At 43.1% G+C, this 21828-nt stretch overlaps 2 protein-coding genes across 2 annotated transcripts in view; one reads left to right on the forward strand and one right to left on the reverse strand.

The window, feature by feature from the left end:
* Positions 1-7355, reverse strand: part of IFT81 (intraflagellar transport 81) — a 328264-nt gene extending 320909 nt beyond the window's left edge. The window contains exon 1 of the mRNA XM_082255594.1: positions 7352-7355. The gene's annotated coding sequence lies outside the window, so the exon portion shown is untranslated. The remainder of the gene's footprint in view (positions 1-7351) is intronic.
* Positions 1-21828, forward strand: part of P2RX7 (purinergic receptor P2X 7) — a 113908-nt gene that overhangs the window by 59832 nt on the left and 32248 nt on the right. Inside the window, exon 5 of the mRNA XM_082255621.1 lies at positions 1562-1655. Coding sequence (XP_082111747.1) covers positions 1562-1655 — 94 coding nt within the window. The remainder of the gene's footprint in view (positions 1-1561; positions 1656-21828) is intronic.

Below are 21828 nucleotides of genomic sequence, written 5' to 3' on the forward strand. Positions count from 1 at the left end.
ACAACAGTCCGGCAGGTAAGATGACAGTTACTGTCCCGCATGGAGACTCTAGAATCACCGGATGTTGATGGGTGTAGCAGGCCACACAATCCTTTCACCCCACAGTTACAAGTAAACTGAGGTAAAAAAAGGGGGGTATCCTCCCTGCAAATAGCTTAGTATGGACCCCAAACCATAAACAGCCAGAATGAAACCTCTCAGGAGTTATGCAGCAACAGCCGGATAAACAATGACAGGATTCGCAGGGAAACAGGCAGAAACAACCCAGGAAGATGGAACCGCAGGAACAGGCCTCAGGCAAAAGGTGTTAACGCAGGCCATCCAACCACTCTGAAACCTCTTGCGGGAAATCAAAGAATTTGACTGATCCATTATGTTGCACCCTGAGCCTGCTAGGGTACTGCATGCTATAAGTTATCTCCTTGGCTTGCAGGTGCTTCCTGACTTCAGTAAAGGAGCGCCGTTTCCTCTGTGTCTCCGCAGAAAAATCAGGAAACAACATGACACGTGCATTTTCAAAGCGTAGCTCAGGACGTTTCCGCGCCTCCGATAGGAGCATGTCACGATCCCTATAGTTGAGGAATTTGACCAGGAACGGCCAAGGGGGGGGGGGGGCTCCAGCTGGTCTGGCCCCAGCCGGGACCCGATGAGCCCGTTCAACCACATAAGTGGGGGTAAATCCTCCAGGGAAAGCAACTGCTTAAAAAATTTTTCAGCAAAGGGAGCAGGCCTTTTCCCCTCCACCCCTTCAGGGAGCCCCACAACTCTTACATTATTTCTCCTCTGTCTGTCCTCTGTGTCGTCAGCGCGGTGTTGCAAGGATTTCACAATGCCTTGTAATTCTGACAACTGTGCAGCATGGTTGTGAGAGCAGTCCTCCACCTCCGAGATCTTATCCTCCGCGGCAGTGAGGCGACCCCTGAACTTATGAAGGTCATGGCGGATGAGGGTACACTCGGATGCCGAATGATCTATTCTGACCATGAGCGCCGCCTTACATCCATCTATGGCCTCCAGGATCGGGGTGGTGATCGCCCTCTGATCAGTGTCCGCAGCCGGGGCAGCGCCCTTTGAGGCTCCTGGACTCCGCAAGTCAGCAGCCTGTTGCTCCTTCATGCCCGCACATGCGCCACAGCACCTCGCAGAGGACGGCAGCGCCAAGATGACGGAGGCGGAGCCCGGGCCTTTCGTGGAGCGGGTCTGACGCTGGTCCTGGGGCGGCTTCCACTGCGACTTGGGGGTCGAGGATGGCATCGCTGAGGCGCCGGGAGGTTCCCCTACCAAATAGGGTGAAAGAGCAGCCCACACACACCTAAAACAGAGGTATAATCAGGATATCCAGAGAGCTCCGGGCAGACACGTCTAGCCTCGATCACATCTGGCCACGCCCCCCATAATTTTAATTCTTAATTATAATACAGTTACCGTACATAATGTAGCTACTTTAGATATAAGTAGTACTTGATGAGCTACATATAAGTGGGCCCCAAGAGACACATTAAAGAACATTCATTGTCTGTGGCAGGTGTTAAATTTGAATCTATTTATTTGTATCTTGCAGGCATTCAAACCGGGAGATGTATACAGTATAACTCCACTTTTAAAACTTGTGAAGTGAGAGCATGGTGTCCTGTGGAGTCAAAAAGTACTCCAGAGTAAGTAGTCTGCTTATATGTCTAGTCAAAAACAATTATGAACCTGAGTACGAATATCATTCAAAACTTTTTTTTTTATCAACTCCACCTTTCAATATATATATATTGTGATATTCGGGGGTGTTTAGCTTGAGTGCAGAGCCTACCAGTGAGCTTAGTCCACACAGTTGTGCTGTTTAACCACTTGCCGACCGCCGCACGACTATCTACGGCGGCGGTCAGCCCCTCACAGGCAAAGTGACGTAGGTCTACGTCGCTCGCCTGTGAGGGTTTAGGGAGCGCGCGCGCGCCGCCGGAGGCGCGCTCCCGCGTGGTCACGGACCCCCCCCGCGCGTGTGACCGGCGGACCCGATCGCCGCCGGCCACTCTGCGATCGGGGGAGAGGGAGAAAGTCAGGCAGCTTGTGTAAACAAGCTGCCTGTCATTCTCCTCTCTGTATGAGAGCTGATCACATGGATCTACTATGTAGATCCATTGATCACTCTGCATACAGTTGAAGCCACAGCCAATCACAGTTAGAATCACGCCCCTAGGGACACACACAGCCCCTCCCTCTCAAATAAAGTTAACCCCTTCACTACCAGTGTATTTTTACAGTAACAGTGCATATATATAGCACTGATTACTGTAGAAATGTCACTGGTAACCCCAAAAGTGTCAAAAATGTCAGTCAAGGGTCCGATCTTTCCGCCGCAATGTCGCAGTACCGCAAAAAAAAACGCAGATCGCCGCCATTACGCGTTAAAAAAAAAAACAACAAAAATGACAAAAATCTTTCCCTTTGTTAGTAAACGCAATAACTTTTGCGCAAACCAATCAAAATACGCTTTTTGCGATTTTTTTTTACCAAACATAGGTAGCATAAAACAAATTGGCCGAAAATATTAAAAAATTTTGATTTTTACATTTTTTTTTGGGGGAATTTCATATAAAAAAAAGGGAAAAATATTGCTATTTTTGCAAAATTTACGCTCTTTTTTTGTTTATAGCGCGTGATCAAAAAATCGCACAGGTGATCAAATACCGCCAAAAGAAAGCTCTGTTTGTGGGAAAAAAAGGACGCCAAATTAGTTTAGGTACAGCGTCGCACGACCGCGCAATTGTCTGTTAAAGTCACGCAGTGCCGAATCGCAAAATACCCTCTGGTCGTTTAGCAGCCAAATCCTCCGGGGCTTAAGTGGTTAAGGGCTTGTTGGCCCTAAAGAAACATAAGTCCAATAACCTAACAGTTTCCCATGCAGGGGTTTCAGCTTTCCTCAGCAATAATGTAAACAAAAATGCAAAGCCACCTGGCTCTCTAGAAGCACCGCTGCTCAGGCTTTAACCACTTAAGCCCCGGAAGATTTTACCCCCTTCCTGACCAGGGGGTATTTTACGACTCGGCACTGCGTGACTTTAACTGACAATTGCGCGGTCATGCAATGTGGTACCCAAACGAAATTTACGTCCTTTTTTTCCCACAAACAGAGCTTTCTTTTGGTGGTATTTGATCACCTCTGCGCTTTTTATTTTTTGCGATATTAATAAAAAAAGAGCGAAAATTTTGCAAAAAAATGACATTTTCAACTTTGTCTTTTAAAAAATATCCAATATACTCAATTTATGTATTTTTTTTGGCCAAAATATATTTAACTACATGTCTTTGACAAAAAAATTCAATGAGCGTATTTTTATTGGTTTGCGCAAAAGTTAGAGCGTCTACAAACTATGGTGTAAATACTGAAATTTACGCAGCTTTAATTTCTGACTGCCTATCTCATTTCATGAAGTGCTAAAATGGCGGGGCAGTACAAAACCCCCCCAAACTACCACTTTTTGGAAAGTAGACATCCTAAGGAATGTTCTGAGAGGCATGTTGAGCTCATTGAATATTTCATTTTTTTGTCACAGGTGTTTGAAAAATGACTAAAAATTTTTTTTTTTTTTTTTTTTTACACAAAGTCGTCATTGAAATGATATATTGCTCACACATGCCATGGGTATATGTGTAATTACACCCCAAAATATATTCTGCTGCTTCTCCTGAGTACAGGGATACCACATATGTGGGACTTTTTGGGAGCCTAGCTGTGTACGGGTCCCCAAAATCAAATCACCACCATCAGAATTTCAAAGGGCGTACATTTTTCATTGCATTTTCTCACTACCTCTAACGGTTTAGGAGGCCCTGAAATGTCAAGATACCACAAACCCCCCCCAAATGACCCCATTTTGGAAAGTAGACACCCCAAGCTGTTTGCTGAGAGGCATGGTGAGTCCATGGAATATTTTATATTTTACCACAAGTTTTGGGAAAATTACTATTTTTTTTTTTTATTTATTTTTTTTACACAACGTTGTCACTAAAAGATAAAATTCTCACACATGACATGGGTATAAGTGGAATGACACCCCAAAATACATTCTGCCACTTCTCCTGAGTATGGGGATGCCCCATGTGTGAGACTTTTTGGGAGCCTAGCTGTGTACAGGACCGCGAAAACCAATCAACACTCTCAGGTTTTCTAATGGCGTAAATTGTGCATGTCACCTCTGCACTACCTGTCACAGTTTCGGAGGCCCTAAAATTCCAAGATAGCACAAACCCCCCCCCAAATGACCCCATTTTGGAAAGTAGACACCCCAAGCTATTTGCTGAGAGGCATGGTGAGTCCATGGAATATTTTATATTTTGCCACAAGTTCCGGGAAATATATATATATATATATATATATATATATATATATATATATATATTTTTTTTTTTTTTTTACACAAAGTTGTCAGTAAATGATATATTGCTCACACATGCCATGGGTATATGTGAACTGACACCCCAAAATACATTCTGCTGCTTCTCCTGAGTACAGGGATACCCCATGTGTGAGACTTTTTTGCAGTCTAGCCGAGTACAGGACCCCGAAAACCAATCATCGCCTTCAGGCTTTCCAAGGGCGTAAATTGTTGATTTCACTCCTGACTACCTATCACAGTTTTGGAGGCCATGAAATGCCAAGACAGCACAACCCCCCCCCCCCCCAAATGACCCCTTTTCGGAAAGTAGACACCCTGAGCTATTTGCAGAGAGGCATGTTGAGTATTTTGCAGATCTCACTTTTTGTCACACAGTTTTGGAAATTGAAAAAAGAGGGAAAAAAATGCATTTTCCTGTTTTTTCTTCATTTTCCAAAAAAAATGAGAGCTGCAAAATACTCACCATGCCTCTTAGCAAATAGATTGGAGTGTCTACTTTGCAAAATGGGGTCATTTGGGGGGGTTTTGTGCCATCTTGGCTTTTTATGGACTTCAAAATGTGATAGGTAGTAAGGAGTGAGATCAACAATTTACGCCCTTAGAAAGCCAAAAGGTGCGCATTGGTTTTCCGGGTCCTGTACGCGGCTAGACTGGCAAAAAGTCTCACACATGGGGTATCATTGTACTCAGGAGAAGCAGCAGAATGTATTTTGGGGTGTCATTTCACATATACCCATGGCCTGTGTGAGCAATATATCATTTACTGACAACTTTGTGTAAAAAAATTTAAAAAAATAAAAAAAAAATTTTTCCCCGAAACTTGTGGCAAAATATAAACTATTCCATGGACTCACCATGCTTCTCAGCCAGTAGCTTGGAGTGTCTACTTTGCAAAATGGGGTCATTTGGGGGGGGGGTTTGTGCTATCTTGAAATTTCAGGGCCTCTGAAACTGTGACAGGTAGTCAGGGGTAAAATCAGCAATTTACGCCATTAGAAAACCTGAAGATGTGGACTGGTTGTCGGGGTTGCGTACACAGCTAGGCTCCCAAAAAGTCTCACACATGTGGTATCCCTGTACTCAGGAGAAGCAAAAGAATGTATTTTGGGGTGTCATTTCACATATTCCCATGGCATGCAGGAGCAATATATCAGTGACAACTTTCTGTAAAAAAACAAAAAATAAAAAAATAATAATAATTTTCCCGAAACTTGTGGCAAAATATAAAATACTCCATAGACTCACCATGCCTCTCAGAAAAAAGCTTTGGGTGTCTACTTTTCAAAAAGGGGTCATTTGGGGGGTGTTTGAACAGTCCCAGCATTTTATGCTCAATCTTAGCCACACATCACCCACTCTTCTAACCACTTGAAAACCAAGCCTTTTCTGTGCCTTTTTGTTTACATGAAAAAATATTTTTTTTTTACTAGAAAATTACTTTGAACCCCCAAACATTATATATTTTTTTAAAGCAGAGGCCCTATAGAATAAAATGGTGGATGTTGCAAATTTTTTTGTCACACGATATTTGCGCACAGATTTTCCAAACGCAATTTTTGCGAAAAAAATACATTTTTTTTTAATTTATTGCACAAATACACTATATAATTCCAATTTTTTTGATAAAATTTAAAAATGATCTTATGCCGAGTTCATAGACACCTAACATGACATGCTTTAAAAATTGCGCATGCCTGCGCAGCGGCAAAAACATACGTACATTTTTAAAAACCTTTAAAAGTCTCTACAGGTTACCAGTTAGACTTACAGAGGAGGTCTACTGCAAGAATTACTGCACTCGATCTGGCGATCGCGGCGATACCTCACATGCATGCTGCAATTGCGGTTTACATATGACACTAGACCACCGCTTGCGTGCGCCATTGCGCGCAAGCACCGGGGGAAAGGGGGGGGGGCTCAATTTTTTTTTTTTTTCTTTTGCTTTTTTATGTTATTTTGACACCTTTCCTTTAATTTTTTTTTTTTTTTAAATCATTTTTATTGTTATCATAGTGAATTTAAATATCCCCTATGATAGCAATCTGTGGTGACAGGTACTCTTTTTTTAAAAAAATTGGGGTCTTTTAGACTCTAGATCTCTCCTCTGACCTTTAGGCATCTGACCACACCAAAATTGGTGTGATAAAATACTTTCCCAATTTCCCAATGGCCCTGTTTATTTCTGGCGAAACAGAAGTCATAAAATGCTCGTAGCCTCCGGCATCTTAGGCCATAGAGATGATTGGAGCCATTCTCATCTCCAATTAGCTCTATGGTTACATAACTGAACCACCGGCTGCACTCTCGGGTTAACCGGTGGGACAGGAGAGCCCGAGAAAAACCACGGAAGGCTGCGGAAGGCGGCGGTGGGGGGGGGGAGGCCCCTCCCACTGCATGTAAAAGCAGTCTAGCGGCCAATTACCTGCTAGGATTGCTTTTACATGTAAGCCGACCACTGGCTGTAAAAAACGATACCAAGATGATGCCTAAATCTGCAGGCATCATCCTGGTATAACCACTCAACGTCCAGCAATGCACCAGTACATTGCTGGTCCTTGTTTGGCATATAGGTTTTTTTTTTTTTTTCATGCAGCCTGTGGGCTGAACGAAAAAAAAGAGAACCTATCAGAAATCAGCACAGGAATAATGCGTAGTATTACTCATCATTAACCGCCCAAACAACCACCCACTGAATTTAATGATGGGTATACACGACACTATCCACGTATACCAAAATAGGATTTTAACTGCAGTGCTGAAATCAGAAAATCACCACAGCTGCTATCAGCAAAGGTATCCATATATGCTGAGCGCAAACACTGTTTGTGTCAGAATATATAAAATCAATGCGTGGTAGCGGACGAGTACCTGCAAGAGAAACAGGTCACAAAAGAATGAAAAAACAAACAAAGGACAATAAAAAAAAAAAGTACAGTAGGAAGAGTAGAAGGACATAAAATTACTGACACAACAACAGTTTTTGGATCCTTTTATTTTTCTTTCTAACTGTTTCTTGATTTGGGAGGGACTGCGATCTTCTGCGATCTTCTCTTCCAGCTTGGGTCTCTCAAAATGTCGATGGACATCCAACATCCTTCGAGACCCTGTGTTTGTGTGCCCTACACTGTGTCGTGCTGTACCCTACGCTAATACTCCACTAGTGTATGGTAGCGCTCGAAACATTCCCCGATGCAGAGACCAGGTTGGTCAGGACATTTGGGACAATAATAGCGGGTGTCACGCCTAAATCCGCGCCTGCTACAGACACGACATCTTCTTTGGGGCCATCTTTGGGTAGGGGTACTCGGGAGGACATGTGAAAAATGCCTCTCATGCAGCCGGCTCACTGCATCTGGAAGGGGAAGTTGGGCAGGCATGCCTCCTGGGTACAGGTAGGCAAGGATGATCTCTTCCTGGAATTCCCGGAAAGATCCAGTTCGTCCTGACGCCCTGTATAGGACAAAGGCGTTCAGCATCGCCAATTGAAATAAATAAACAGACACTTTTTTGTACCAGCGTCTGGCTTTACGGGCAACTAAATACGGCGCCAAAAGCTGGTCGTTAAGGTCCACCCCTCCCATATTAAGGTTATATTCGTGGACACAGAGGGGTTTCTCCATAACGCCAGTTGCCGTAGGGATTTGGACTGTCGTGTCTGGGTGAAGGGAGGACAGAACATAAACATCCCGTGTATCCTTCCACTTCACCGCAAGCAATTTGTCCGTTTTCAAGCAGGCTCTCGCCCCCCCGACTAAGACGGGAATCTACAAGCCGTTGGGGGAAGCCCCGGCGATTAGGTCGCACGGTGCCACATGCGCCAATTTGTAATTCGAGCAGGTGACTAAATAGTGGCACGCTTGTGTAAAAGTTGTCCACGTACAAATGGTACCCCTTTCCGGATAAGGGTGACACCAAGTCCCAAACAATCTTACCGCTGCTCCCTATGTAGTCTGGGCAGTTGGGGGGCTCCACACAGCTATCTTTTCCCTCATAGACCCGGAAACTAACTGTATAGCCTGTGGCCCTGTCACAGAGCTTGTACAGTTTGACCCCGTACTTGGCACGCTTGCTGGGGAGGTACTGTTTCATAGCAAGGCGGCCAGTAAATTTAATCAGGGACTCGTCAACGCAGACAACTTGTTCAGGGGTAAACAAGGCTGCAAACCGCTGATTGAAGTGGTCTATGAGGGGCCGAATTTTGTGGAGCCGATCGTATGCAGGGTCTCCCCGAGGACGACAGATTTCATTGTCGCTGAAATGCATAAATCGCAGAATTTGCTCATATCTCGCCCTGGACATGGAGGCAGAGTACATGCGCATATGGTGAAGTGGGCTAGTGGACCAATATAGCCGCACTTCACTCTGTTTAGTTATGCCCATGTTGAGGGAAAGGCCCAGAAAGATCTTAAATTCGGAAACCGTTATAGGATTCCAGCCGAATCGTCTGGCAAGGTGCGAATTTGGGTTGGCGGCGATAAATTGTTGAGCATATAAATTTGATTGATCCACAATAGATCTGAAAAGATCTTCCGTGAAGAACAGCTGAAAAAAGTTCAGGGGCGTAAAACCAGCTGTCTCCACGTGGATTCCAGGTTGGGCGGTGAATGGGGGAAGTACTGGCGCTGTAGAATCAGTGGGTTGCCAATTAGGAAATGCCAGCGCATCAGGGAGGGCACTATGGGCTCTACGGGCCTGTCTTCGAATACGCGGTGGCTGCGGGCCACTACTCGTGCTAGCCACCGCACCAGCTTCAACTGCACTTAGGGGACTCGCCACCTCACCAGGTGATACTGCAGTGCTGGTTGTACTAGGTCCAGGGTGTACTAGGCCGCTGGCGCTTGCCAGGTCGCCAGAAAAATGAGCGGCACTAGTAACCACACTCTGCTCCATACGAGCACCCTGCGATTCCTGCATCTCAACAACTTCAGAATGGGGTCGGGTACGCCTGGGTCTAACAGGGACCCATCTGTCGTCGGAGCTATCTGTCAGGGAGCCGCTGCCGTCATCTGGTTCGTATACTGACCCTGATTCTGCCGGTGAGGCTTCCCCATCGCTCTCACCTGACATGGTCATTATACTGTAAATAGCTTCATCACTGTACGAACGTTTAGACATTTTGGTAACTAAATTTACCCGTACAGTGATGCGACTCACAGGTAATAAAAGCACCTGGTTGTCGAAGACTATTTCAAGCGCTACCAAAAAACTGCTAATGCTAGCAGGGATCAGGCCTGACTCTGCTAACACAGCGGTTTTGTGTCTTGTGTTTTTTTGCAAGTGACAGTAATCTATTGATTACTACACTTGCCTGGGTGAAAGGGTTAAACGCAGGTGCTGGCAGGAATCAGTACTGATCGTGCAAACACCGCGTTTTGGGAACCCTAAACTATGGGGGCGCTAGTATAGCTCTGATCAGATCAGATATTGATCTGTTCAAACACTATACTAGAAATGGAAGTGTATGTGCGTGCGTGCGTGTGTGTGTGGCAATCAAGGGGTTATTTCTAAACTATGCGCCGGGGATCTGGGGGGGTGGCGGGGACCCTAAACCTCCTTTGGGAAAGAAACTAGCTAGCTAGAGCAACCTCAAGTCACAATGACACTAATACAAAATACAGTAAAAACAGTATATTATGTGTGTATTAGTGCTAATGTGACAGAGGGTGTAGGGGTTAACGGGATGTGATCAGGGGGGATCAGGGGTTTAAATCTTTATTGGAAGGGGCTGGCGGGTATCCTACGGATAAAAGAAACGGTGGCAAGCGCTAAACCTGGTCACAAGTCACACTTATACGGGTATATAGAAAATGCTATATACTGTATACAGTGTGTTGTGGCAGGGGGTGTAGGGGTGATCAGGGGGGGATCAGGGGATTAAATCTTTATTGGGCGGGTGGGGGGGACCCTAAACCTCCTTGGGACACAAACTTAGTCGCCTGCGCTAATTCTGATCACAATCACACTAATACAAAAATACAAAAACACAGTATATTACGTTTGTATTAGTGCTGATGTGACAGAGGGTGTAGGGGTTAACTAGCGGTGATTAGGGGGGGATCAGGTGGGATCAGGGGCTTAAATCTTTATTAGGGGGGGGTGGCGGGTAATTCAAGTGGAAAAGGGGGGGTCGCAAGCGCTAGACCTGACCACAAATCACACTTATACGGGTATATAGCAAAATGCTATATACTGTATACGGTGTGTGTTATGGCAGGGGGTGTAGGGGTGATCAGGGGGGGGTCAGGGGCTTAAATCTTTATTGGGCGGGTGGCGGGGACCCTAAACCTTCTTGGGACAGAAACGTAGTCGCCTGCGCTAATTCTGATCACAATGACACTAATACAAAAATACTGTATATTGCGTTTGTATTAGTGCTGATGTGACAGAGGGTGTAGGGGTTAACGGCGGTGATCAGGGGGGAGGGTCAGCGGCGATCAGTGGGTTAAATCTTTATTAGGGGGGGTGGGGGGTAATTTGAGTGGAAAAGGGGGGGTCGCAAGTGCTACACCTGTTCACAAATCACACTTATACAGGTATATAGGTAACTGCTATATGCTGTATATAGTGTGTGTTGTGTCAGGTGCTGTAGGGGTTAATTGGGGGGGGCGATCGGGGGTGAAATGTGCCTATCTAACTGTGTGTGGGTGTGCTTGGTGCAATACTCACAGTAAGATGTGCTCTCCTCTCACGCTGGATCCAAAAAGACCGTTGGGAGGGGAGGGCACATCTCCTCTAAACCTGTGTTTACATTTCACAGGCTTAGAGTGACATTTGATTGGGTAGGACCGATCAACAGGTCCAGACCAAAAATGATTGGCCTGGACCTGATGACTGATCGGTTCTGAATCGAGTCATCGGCGGCGGCGGGGCGCGGGAGCGCGCACAGGGCCGGCAAAAAGTGCTGACGTAGGCCTACGTCAGTTTGCCTGGCCGGGGCTGAGCGCCGACGTAGATCGTCGTGCGCCGGTCGGGAAGTGGTTAAGCCTCGACCCTCTTGGCCATCTAACAGAGTTTCTGTAAAGACACTGTACCTCCGTTAGCACACTTTCTCCAGCTTCCTTTGCTGTTCCAGCCCAAAGGCTCACCATGTACTCCCACCGTGCAGACATGCACCCTTCTCCCTTGCACGCCAGGACTCCTCGGGAGGGTGGAGCCCAGAACCCTGGTACTGTCTGTCTTAAAAGGTCCAGATCCACCTGCACAATCAGTGTGCTGGCTGTTTCTAAGACCTGGTCCCAGGATTGGAGATTTCCTCCCACCCAGATCGCTTGGAAATCTCCAGACTCCAGGTCCCCAACTGGACTTTATGCACCATAGGGGAAACTGCAAACCCAGTCTTTTCCCAGTAAAACAGTCCTCCTGGAGCCTCTCAACCTGCCTGGTTGATAATCCTGGGAGAAATACCTGCTCACCACTAGTTGCACTGCCACAATATATATATATATATATATATATATATATATATATATATATACAGTATACCCCTCACATTTTTGTAAATATTTTAATATATCTTTTCACGTGACAACTAAATTTGCTGTCCCCTCAAAACAACTCAACACACAGCCATTAATGTTTAAAACGCGGGCAACAAAAGTGAGTATACCCCTAAGTGAAAATGTCAAAACTGCGCCCAATTAGCCATTTTCCCTCCTCGTGTCTAGTGACTTGTTAGTGTTACAAGGTCTCAGGTGTAAATGGGGAACAGGTGTGTTAAATTTGGTGTTATCGCTCTCACTCTCTCATACTGGTCACTGGAAGTTCAATATGGCACCTCATGGCAAAGAACTCTCTGAGGATCTGAAAAAAAGAATTGTTGCTCTACATAAAGATGGCCTAGGCTATAAGAAGATTGCCAAGACCCCGAAACAGAGTTGCAGCACGGTGGCCAAGACCATACAGGGTTTTAACAGGACAGGTTCCACTCAGAACAGGCCTTGCCATGGTTGACTGAAAAAAGTTAGGTACACGTGCTCAGCGTCATATCCAGAGGTTGTCTTTGGGAAATAGATGTATGAGTGCTGCCAGCATTGCTGCAGAGGTTGAAGGGGTGGGGGGTCAGCCTGTCAGTGCTCAGACCATACAGCACACACTGCATTAAATTGGTCTGCATGGCTGTCGTCCCTAAAGATGATGCACAAGAAAGCCTGCAAACAGTTTGCTGAAGACAAGCAGACTAAGAACATGGATTACTGGAACCATGTCATGTGGTCTGATAGGACCAAGATAAACTTATTTGGTTCAGATGGTGTCAAGTGTGTGTGACAGCAACCAAGTGAGGAGTACAAAGACAAGTGTGTATTGCCTACAGTCAAGCATGTTGGTGGGAGTGTCATGGTCTGGGGCTGCATGAGTGCTGCTGGCACTGGGGAGCTACAGTTCATTGAGGGAATGAAGCAGAGCATGATCCCCCCCCCCCCCTTCGGAGACTAGGCTGCAGGGCAGTTCCAACGTGATAATGACCCCAAACACACCTCCAAGATGACCATTTCCTTGCTAAAGAAGCTGAGGTCAAAGGTGATGGACTGGCCAAGCATGTCTCCAGACCTAAACCTAATTGAGCATCTGTGGGGCATCCTTAAATGGAAGGTGGAGGAGCGCAAGGTCTCTAACATCCACCAGCTCTGTGATGTCATCATAGAGGAGTAGAAGAGGACTCCAGTGGCAACTGTGAAGCTCTGGTGAACTCCATGCCCAAGAGTGTAAAGGCAGAGCTGGAAAATAATGGTGGCCACACAAAATATTTACATTTTGGGTCCAATTTGGACATGTTCACTTAGGGGTGTAGTCATTTTTGTTGCCAGCAATTTAGAGATTACTGGCTGTGTGTTGAGTTTTTCTGAGGGGACAGAACATTTAGTCCCCGTTCACACTAAGGCGACCTGTGAGGCGACCTGGTCGCCTCACAGGTCGCCGTAGGTCGCCTTCCATAGGGAAGCTGCAGACCCGTTCTAATAGGAGCGACACAAGTCGCTCCGACTTAGAAAAAGGGTCCGGAGCTTCTTTGGGGCGACCGCCATAGACTTCAATGTTATGAAGTCCGTGGCGGCCGCTCCGAGGTCGCGACGCGCTGCTCGCACCGCGACCTCGGAGGTCGCCCCCCGAAGTCGGATCGCCCCTATGTGAACGGGGCCTTACACTGTTATACAAGCTGTTATACAAGCATTGTAGCAAAGTGTCATTTCTTCAGTGTTGTCACATGAAAAGATAGAATAAAATATTTACAAAAATGGAGGGGGTGTAATCACTCTTGTGAGATACTGTGTGTGTGTATATATATATATATATATATATATATATATATATATATATATATATATATGTAGTGTTTATTCCCGGAGGGGCCACTGAGTATATGCCCAGATCTCCTTTATTAGTACATAGGCTGCCAGACCTTTTAGAATTTATTGCTGAATAACTTGAAAGGGGTTTAGGGCCAAAGGATACTCCAAAACAACAATAGCCATCAATAGGAGGACAATCTTCACACTAAATCCTCATAACTGCAGCCGCACATGAAAGTCCCAAACCAGGTCCTACTCACAATGTCCCGGGAGCCAAATACAACTCAGCCCCCACCAAGAGATCCTCAGTGAGGGAGACAAAAGATCCTCCTCCAGACCAGGACTTCTGGGAGCACCTCTAGCACTGATTCTTTCCAGGTCCTTCCTAGGCCCTCAGCCCAGCTCCTGCTGAGGCCCAGACTGTACCAAAAATCCTCTCTGCAATCTTCTCCAGGCCCTTAGCCCAGCTTCTACTGAAGCCAAGACTACAATTGACTCAGTAAAGGTGCCCCCAGGGGGCAGCAGCCCCAAGTGAACTGGAACCCTCCCTTGAGAGGAAAGAACACTCTGACAAGGCCCCTTCGAATATTTATCACTACCCCATCCACCTTCTGAGTGCTTCCTTCCAGGGACTGACTTGAGCATGATAAATATTCACACTGGTCATTTGAATCTCCCTGCATTAGGCTCTGGAAACTTTTTCCAGAGGCAGGTGGGCAGAATCAAACACCCAGCTCAGGAAACCCTGAACAGAAAAAAAGCAATAGATCACTGCTCCACTCACTACAGTGAAGCCAAAAAGTATTAATACTTTGTAAAAAATCCATTGTAGGTAATGCAGTTCTCGGGAGTGATTTTGGCCCATTCTTCCACACGAACATGGATTTTCTATTGGATTCCATTCAGGTCAAGTTTGGGCCTTTCTAACAGCTTTATTTTCTTTCTTTGAAACCAATTGAGAGTTTCCTTGGCTTTGTGTTTGGGATCATTGTCTTGCTGAAATGTCCCTCGTTTCATCTTCATCATCCTAGTAGATGGCAGCAGATTTTTATCAAGAATGTCTTGGTACATTTTTCCATTCATCCTTCCTTCAAAGACATTAAGTTTGCCAGTACCATGTGCTGAAAAACAGCCCCACACCATGATGTTCTCACCTCTAAACTTCACTGTTGGTATGGGGGTGTTTTTGGGGTGATGTGCAGTGCCATTTGACCTCCAAACATGGTGTGTATAATGGTATCCAAAAAGTTAAATTTTGGTCTGATCTAACCAGACTATATTCTCTTAGTAATTCCCAGGCTTGTCTAAATGTTGTGCAGCAAACTTTAAACAAGCTTCAACATGCTTTTTCTTTAGCAATGGTGTCTTGCATGTTAAGCGTGCATACAGGCCATGGCGGTTGAGTGCATTACTGTACTTGTACCTGCTAATTCTAGGTCTTTTCTGAAGCTCTCCACAAGTGGTCCTTGGCTCATGAAAAACTCTTCTGATAATTATTTTAACTCCTCTGTCAAAAATCTTGCAAAAAGGACCTGGATGTGGCCAGTTTATGTAGAAAAAGAAAATGTTGTGGGGCATGGGGCAGGATTTTAACGGTACCGTCTATGACCAATAATAGTAGTATTCAGAATTAAAATACTATCATATTAAAGCAAATAATTTTATTGAGAGATCAGACAGACAATAATAATAACAACATACATAGAAAAACATAAGGACTAAAATAAGTCCAAATATAAAATGCACAAAACTATACAAGTCAGCAAAGCTATATTTGTTGATATAGTGATTGTAGCAGACCATAGAGGAATACCAGAGGGCCAAAAAATTGACCTAGCAACACTGGGAGACCTTCTTGAAAGTGGTTACCCACTACCCGACATGTTTCGCGGGAAAGTCCGCTTCCTCAGGGGTATGGGGATGCACAATCACAGTCAGTGCTATAGCTGTGGAATGATCAGAAGATACATTCTATCATTTATATAGGATTACAATCATAGTATTGCATTATAGTGGTACGATCATAATAAAGAAAGAAGAAAAGAGAAAAGAGAAATACATTATATATATATATATATATATAATATTTTACAATTCCAAAAATAAAAAAAATAAACAAAGAACAAAGGGGGAAAAAAAAATAAAAAAAGGGGGTGGGAAGGAGAGAAATAACATGGGTGAGCGCACCTGTATGGCTGCTTGCGGAATTGTGGCTACTGAATCCAACCAAGGCAAACCGAGACCCACCCCCCGGCGAGTATGGACAGCCTAAATGTGCACGTGGAGATGGTTGGGGAATCCTGATACAATATATGGACACGGAGAAAAGGGGGGGACACTTTAAGTGTAACATAATTTGCCAAAGATAAGAAAACATGGAGAAATAGATCCAATATTAATTCTTACATTAATTTAGGAAACCTACCAGCAGCAGTAACGGTGTAAATAGAAGGTCAGACGGTGGGATAGACTGGTATCATAGTCACAAAAGACTTAATCACCAACAAGTGGTGGACATATTGGATTAATCCATATGGTTTGGCTTGACAGTCCCCCCAAGGTGGAAGGAAATAGCCCCACAACATTTTCTTTTTCTACATAACTAATTGGGATGTGGTACCCTTACTTACTAGTTTATGGTGAAATTATGTTATTTTCACTTATGGCTTATGGCCCCAACAGTGCTCACTGGAACATTCAGAAGTTTAGAAATCCTTCTGTAACCAATGCCATCAGTATGTTTTAAAACAATAAGGTTTCAAAGGTCTTGAGAGAGCTATTTGCTTTTACCCATCATGAGATGTTTCTTGTGTGACACCTTGGTAATGAGACACCTTCTTATAGGCCATCAGTTTAGACAGAACTATTAAATTGCACTGACAATGGGGCAGGATTGCTTTCAAATTACTGATTTCAGCTGGTGTCTTGGCTTTCCATGCCTTTTTGCACCTCCCTTTCTTCATGTGCTCAATACTTTTTCCCTGAGTCATTTCATTTTATTACTCATAACTTAATTTCTGAACTGCGTTGTTACCGATATGTGGTGAAAATTGAATGTCAATAGCACCTTTAGAAATATATTTACCTAGAAAAATGGTGACATGTTCAATATTTCTTTTACCCGCTGTATATACACTATAGTACTAAAAGTTTTGGGACACCTGCCTTTACACGCACATGAACCTTAATGGCATCCCAGTCTTAGTCCGTAGGGTTCAATATTGAGTTTGCCCACCCTTTGCAGCTATAATAGCTTCAACTCCTCTGGGAAGGCTGTCCACAATGTTTAGGAGTGTGTCTAATGGAATGTTTGACCATTCTTCCAGAAGCGCATTTGTGAGGCAAGGCACTGATGTTGGAGAGAAGGCCTGGCTTGCAGTCTGCGCTCTAATTCATCCCAAAGGTGTTCGATTGGGTTGAGGTCAGGACTCTGTGCAGGCCAGTCAAGTTCCTCCACCCCAAACTCACTCATCAATGTCTTTATGGACCTTGCTTTGTGCACTGTCATGTTGGAACAGGAAGGGGCCATCCCCAAACAGTTTCCACAAAGTTGGGAGCATGAAAATGTCCTAAATGTCTTGGTATGCTGACGCCTTAAGCTTTCCCTTCACTGGAACTAAGGGGCCAAGGCCAACCCCTAAAGAACAAACCCACACCATCATCCCCCTTCCACCAAATGATTTGGACCAGTGCACAGAGCAAGGTCTATTAATATATGGATGAGTAAGTTTGGGGTGGAGGAACTTGACTGGCCTGCACAGAGTCCTGACCTCAACCAGATGAATTGGGATGAATTAGAGCACACACTGCGAGCCAGGCCTTCTCTCCAACATTAGTGCCTGACCTCACAAATGTGCTTATGGAAAAATGGTCAAAAAATCCCATTGACACACTCCTAAACCATGTGGACAGCCTTCCCATAAGAATTGAAGCTGTTATAGCTGCAAAGGGTGGGCCAACTCGATATTGAACCCTATGGACTAAGACTGGGATGCTATTAAAGTTCATGGGAGTGCAAAGGCGGGTGTCCCAATACTTTTGGTAATATAGTGTGTGTGTGTGTCTATATATATATATATATATATACTGTATACAAGGGTTCTTCAAAAAGTTTCCACACTTTTTTTAAACTCTATTATATGTATAAAAGTGTGGAAACTATTTGAAGACCATATACATATATATATATATATATATATAAATTCTTTGCTGTGTCCACTGCTGTCCTACTTGGTAATAGAAGAAATGTTTTATTTCTAGCTGTGATGCATCCACAATAGTATATTGTGTGTACTGTACTTGTCAAAATGAAAGGATCGCTCTTCACAACTTCACAACTTCACAATAGAATCTGTGTTCCTAGGAAATAAAAAAAATCCTGCATTGTTTTACTATGTTTCACATCATGGCTGAATGTATGTTTCTCAAGTTTAATATGTAACAGATATGTTTATTTCCATTAATTGAAAACTCAAACACTGCACTGATGATCTTATTTGCGAAATTATTCAGGTATTTTAAATTTGTAGGTATCCAGCCAAAATTCTTTTTTTATTTTTTAAAAAGTTGTAAAAAGATTAGACACCCTGCCATGTTTTGCTGACATTTCCTCTCACATACTTTCCTAATGACCACAGTTTCACCAGACAGGGAGTTAGGGAAAACCTGAAACAGGGACTCTGACTGAATCTAAAAGCTCACAGGGGTTCTAGTTTTTTCTCCACTCTGCTGAGGGAAATATATTTTGTATTTTGATTTTTCTCTGTGTTGCTGCTGAAGGTTTGCCAAGGGATGTGTTTCGGGGGTAACTTCCCCTTTCTCTTCAAATACTATAATTTGATACTCCGAGTCCTAACCAAACATATCAACACTCCAAATCTGCCATGAAATTAGCAATCAGTGCTAATCTTGATATATTTTATATTTAGCTGACTCTTTAAAATTGTGTGCATATTTTAACTTGTTTGTTTTTTAGCTATATTCAACAAAAAATATGTAAACAAAACAGTATAATATTGTTAATAAGTGCCATCAAGGTGTTATTAACTTCTGGCAACCATATGGATAGTGTTTCTTTAGAATAATATATGCCTTCTGTTTGGATCTTAAAGTGAGTGTAAAGTCTAATTTTTTATTTTTTAAAAAATAACAAACATGTTATACTTACCTGCTATGTGCAGTTGGTTTTGCAGAGTGGCCAGTATCCTCTTCTTCTTGGTTTCCTGGCTGGAGCTCCTGGCCCCTTCCTCCTGTTGGGTGCCCATCAAGCAGCTTGCTATGAGGACACCCGAGCTGAGTCACAGCTCCGTGTGTCCATTCAGACATGGTGTTTTTGTGGTTTTTGTGGTTTTTGTATGTATCATATATGTATTATATATGGTGGGAGTGCCCCCGTATTAGGGGATACTGGAAAAGGAGTTTTTCTTTACTTCGTCGACTCATTGGTCAAACTATCTCTCAACAGCCCCAATATGCTTTATTGAATGGGGCTATTCCTAAACTATCCCGCAGTGAACAAAGATTAGCCTTCTTTCTTTTTCTAGCAGCTAAATGTACCATTATGGGAGCTTGGAAGAACACTTCTGTGTCTTTTGTCCATACCAAAAATAAAGTTTCATGGAATATGGTATATGAGGAGCTGGTGAGTGTGCTAAATAAGGTCAGACACTATGAAAAAACATGGTCTCCTTGAGTCTCGTATATGCATATCTCCTTAGAGGACTGATTGTGGTAGTCTACTGGGCATGGAATACCCTGGATTCTTTCCTGGTTCTTTGGTTTTTCTCCATTGTACTTTTAACTTATTTGTGTTTTCTTATGTTCTTTTACACCTTTCTTTGACTGTTGTCTACCTCAGGCAATTCCCTCTGGGAGTGATGAGGAGCTATAATTTTACTGTACTAGTACTTTTTTATGACGACTTATTTTTCTGCAATTTATTGGGCTGTATTATTAGTACATATTCTCTTTTTTTATGGTATGTTTGTAGGCTAGTTTTTCTTTGTGCTGCCAAAATCCTTATATTGTCTATGTTTTTACCTGAAACTTTGCAATAAACATATTGAACGAGAAAAAACAGTATGTTAAACAGACACAAAAAGTGGGAGAACAGGAGAAATCACATTATACACATTGTTGTATGAGGAGAAGCCGCCTCCATACCTCTTTGAAGGGAATAATCAGTTTACACAAGCTTCTAACAAACTTGCAGGAAGTGCTGGGCTTTCTTATTACAAAGCTCAGCATGCTTTGCTAGATGAGTGTCTTATGGTGCTTTTCCACTGCATGGAACCGTAACGGTTCGGCACGCTTTTGTGCTTTTCCACTGCTGGTACCGCATGGTATAGGGTCGGAACGGTTCGGTACGGTACGGTATAGGTTTGCTTTTCTACTGCATGGAACCGAACGGTACGGTACGGTAAGACTCTGAAAAAACAGTACCTACTCGATTGTGGTTCCAACAGGTACCAAACTGGTACCATATCCCACAATCCTTTGCATGCAGTCACTACTAGCCACTGATTGGTCAGAGAATCCCACCCACCCAGTTGTTATCCCACCCACTTAACTTTAGTACTACTTTAGTGGAAAAGCAAACCTATACCGTACCGTACCAAACCGTTCCCACACTATACCATGCGGTACCAGCAGTGGAAAAGCAAACCGGGCCAAGCAGGGCCGAGTAGAGCCGAGCCGGTACTAGCTGGTACTTGCAGTGGAAAAGTGCCATAGATGCATCCAAGATTTGCCAAAAAATTTGTAAAATCTTCAAACAAAATGCAAATAGAATGCATAGTGTTTTGTACATTTTATTTATGTTGATGACCCAATTTTTGCTAATTTTTCTTGTGTTACTTTTCAGTCAGGTAAATAATAAAAATACATTTTTATATTGCTATCTCATTTTTATCACTTGTAGCCAGCAGATGGTGAACTAGAGTTTGCTGACTCAAGGTTTTATGCAATGATTTACCAAAACACACTTTAATATGTAAGCCTGATGAGCCAAATTGATTTGATGTGTTGCCAATTATGTATTTACTGTAAAACAAACACCTAGCTGAATAATCAAAACTTATTAAAAGGTTCTCTTTATTCCATTAATATGTATAGTAAAATATTTACCATCTAATACGAATAAAAAGTAGTATTACTGATGGCACAAATTGCTGCCAACTGTTATAAGAATCAAAGAACAAGTTTAAAAATAAAAAAATGAAATAAGAGTTTTTAAAATACAAGTTCCCTAATTTTGAGATAAAAGCTAGGCAGTGGTTCCTCAAATCAACAGAACTTCCTTTTATTTTCTTTGTTGTTTTCAATAACCTTATTTAAAAGCAATGTTTTCCTTTTACTCATTCTTAACAAATGATGACAACACTGCTAAAATACAGAAAGCCACATACTGTATGTATGCCATATATTTTTTTATGGCTTATGATTATCAGGATGTGGGTGGATCCGTTTTTAAAGTAATTTCTCATTTTACTGATTCTAATTTAAAATATGTAGTTGGAAAAAACTGTCAAAGATTTTGGTCAATTTATTGCGTTTTAAGACTGGCAGGTTTAAAAAAAAATATTTTTCACTGTTAATCTTTATTTTCCAAAAAACATTCTATACAGGGTGCAATGACTTCCTTTTAGGCTTTTTTGTACATTTACATGATCTTTTATGATCAGAACAGTATGGGAGAGAAGGAAACATTCTTCTGACTCTTTTCAATTGAGTGTAATTACATAAAACTTGAGCTATTTAGCTCAGTAAAAGCATATTTTTAGCTTGGAGTACCCTGGTAAACGTGAAAATGAGCCAAGCCCACACCTGTAACTAGAAAATTAAATCTGAATATCTAGAATCAATATTTCACATTTACCTGACTGATCAAACATATTAATATTAGATATATATAAATAATATATCTGAAAATTGTGTTTTTAGTTCTGATAAACATATAACTGCTTGTGGATTTCAGGCATGTAAAGAAGTTTTGCTGGGTACCCCTGTAAAACTTCAGTGAAATGCACAGGACATTACATGCTCTGTCTCTATCCATTTGCTGCTTCTCCCTCTGCTCTTCAAGTGATATTGAAGGCAAGTTTTTTGTTTTTAAATAACAAGCATGTTAAACTTAGCTGCTCTGTGCAGTGGTTTTG

Source organism: Pelophylax lessonae (assembly GCF_965119305.1).
Source record: "Pelophylax lessonae genome assembly, chromosome: 1".
Lineage (NCBI taxonomy): Eukaryota > Metazoa > Chordata > Amphibia > Anura > Ranidae > Pelophylax > Pelophylax lessonae.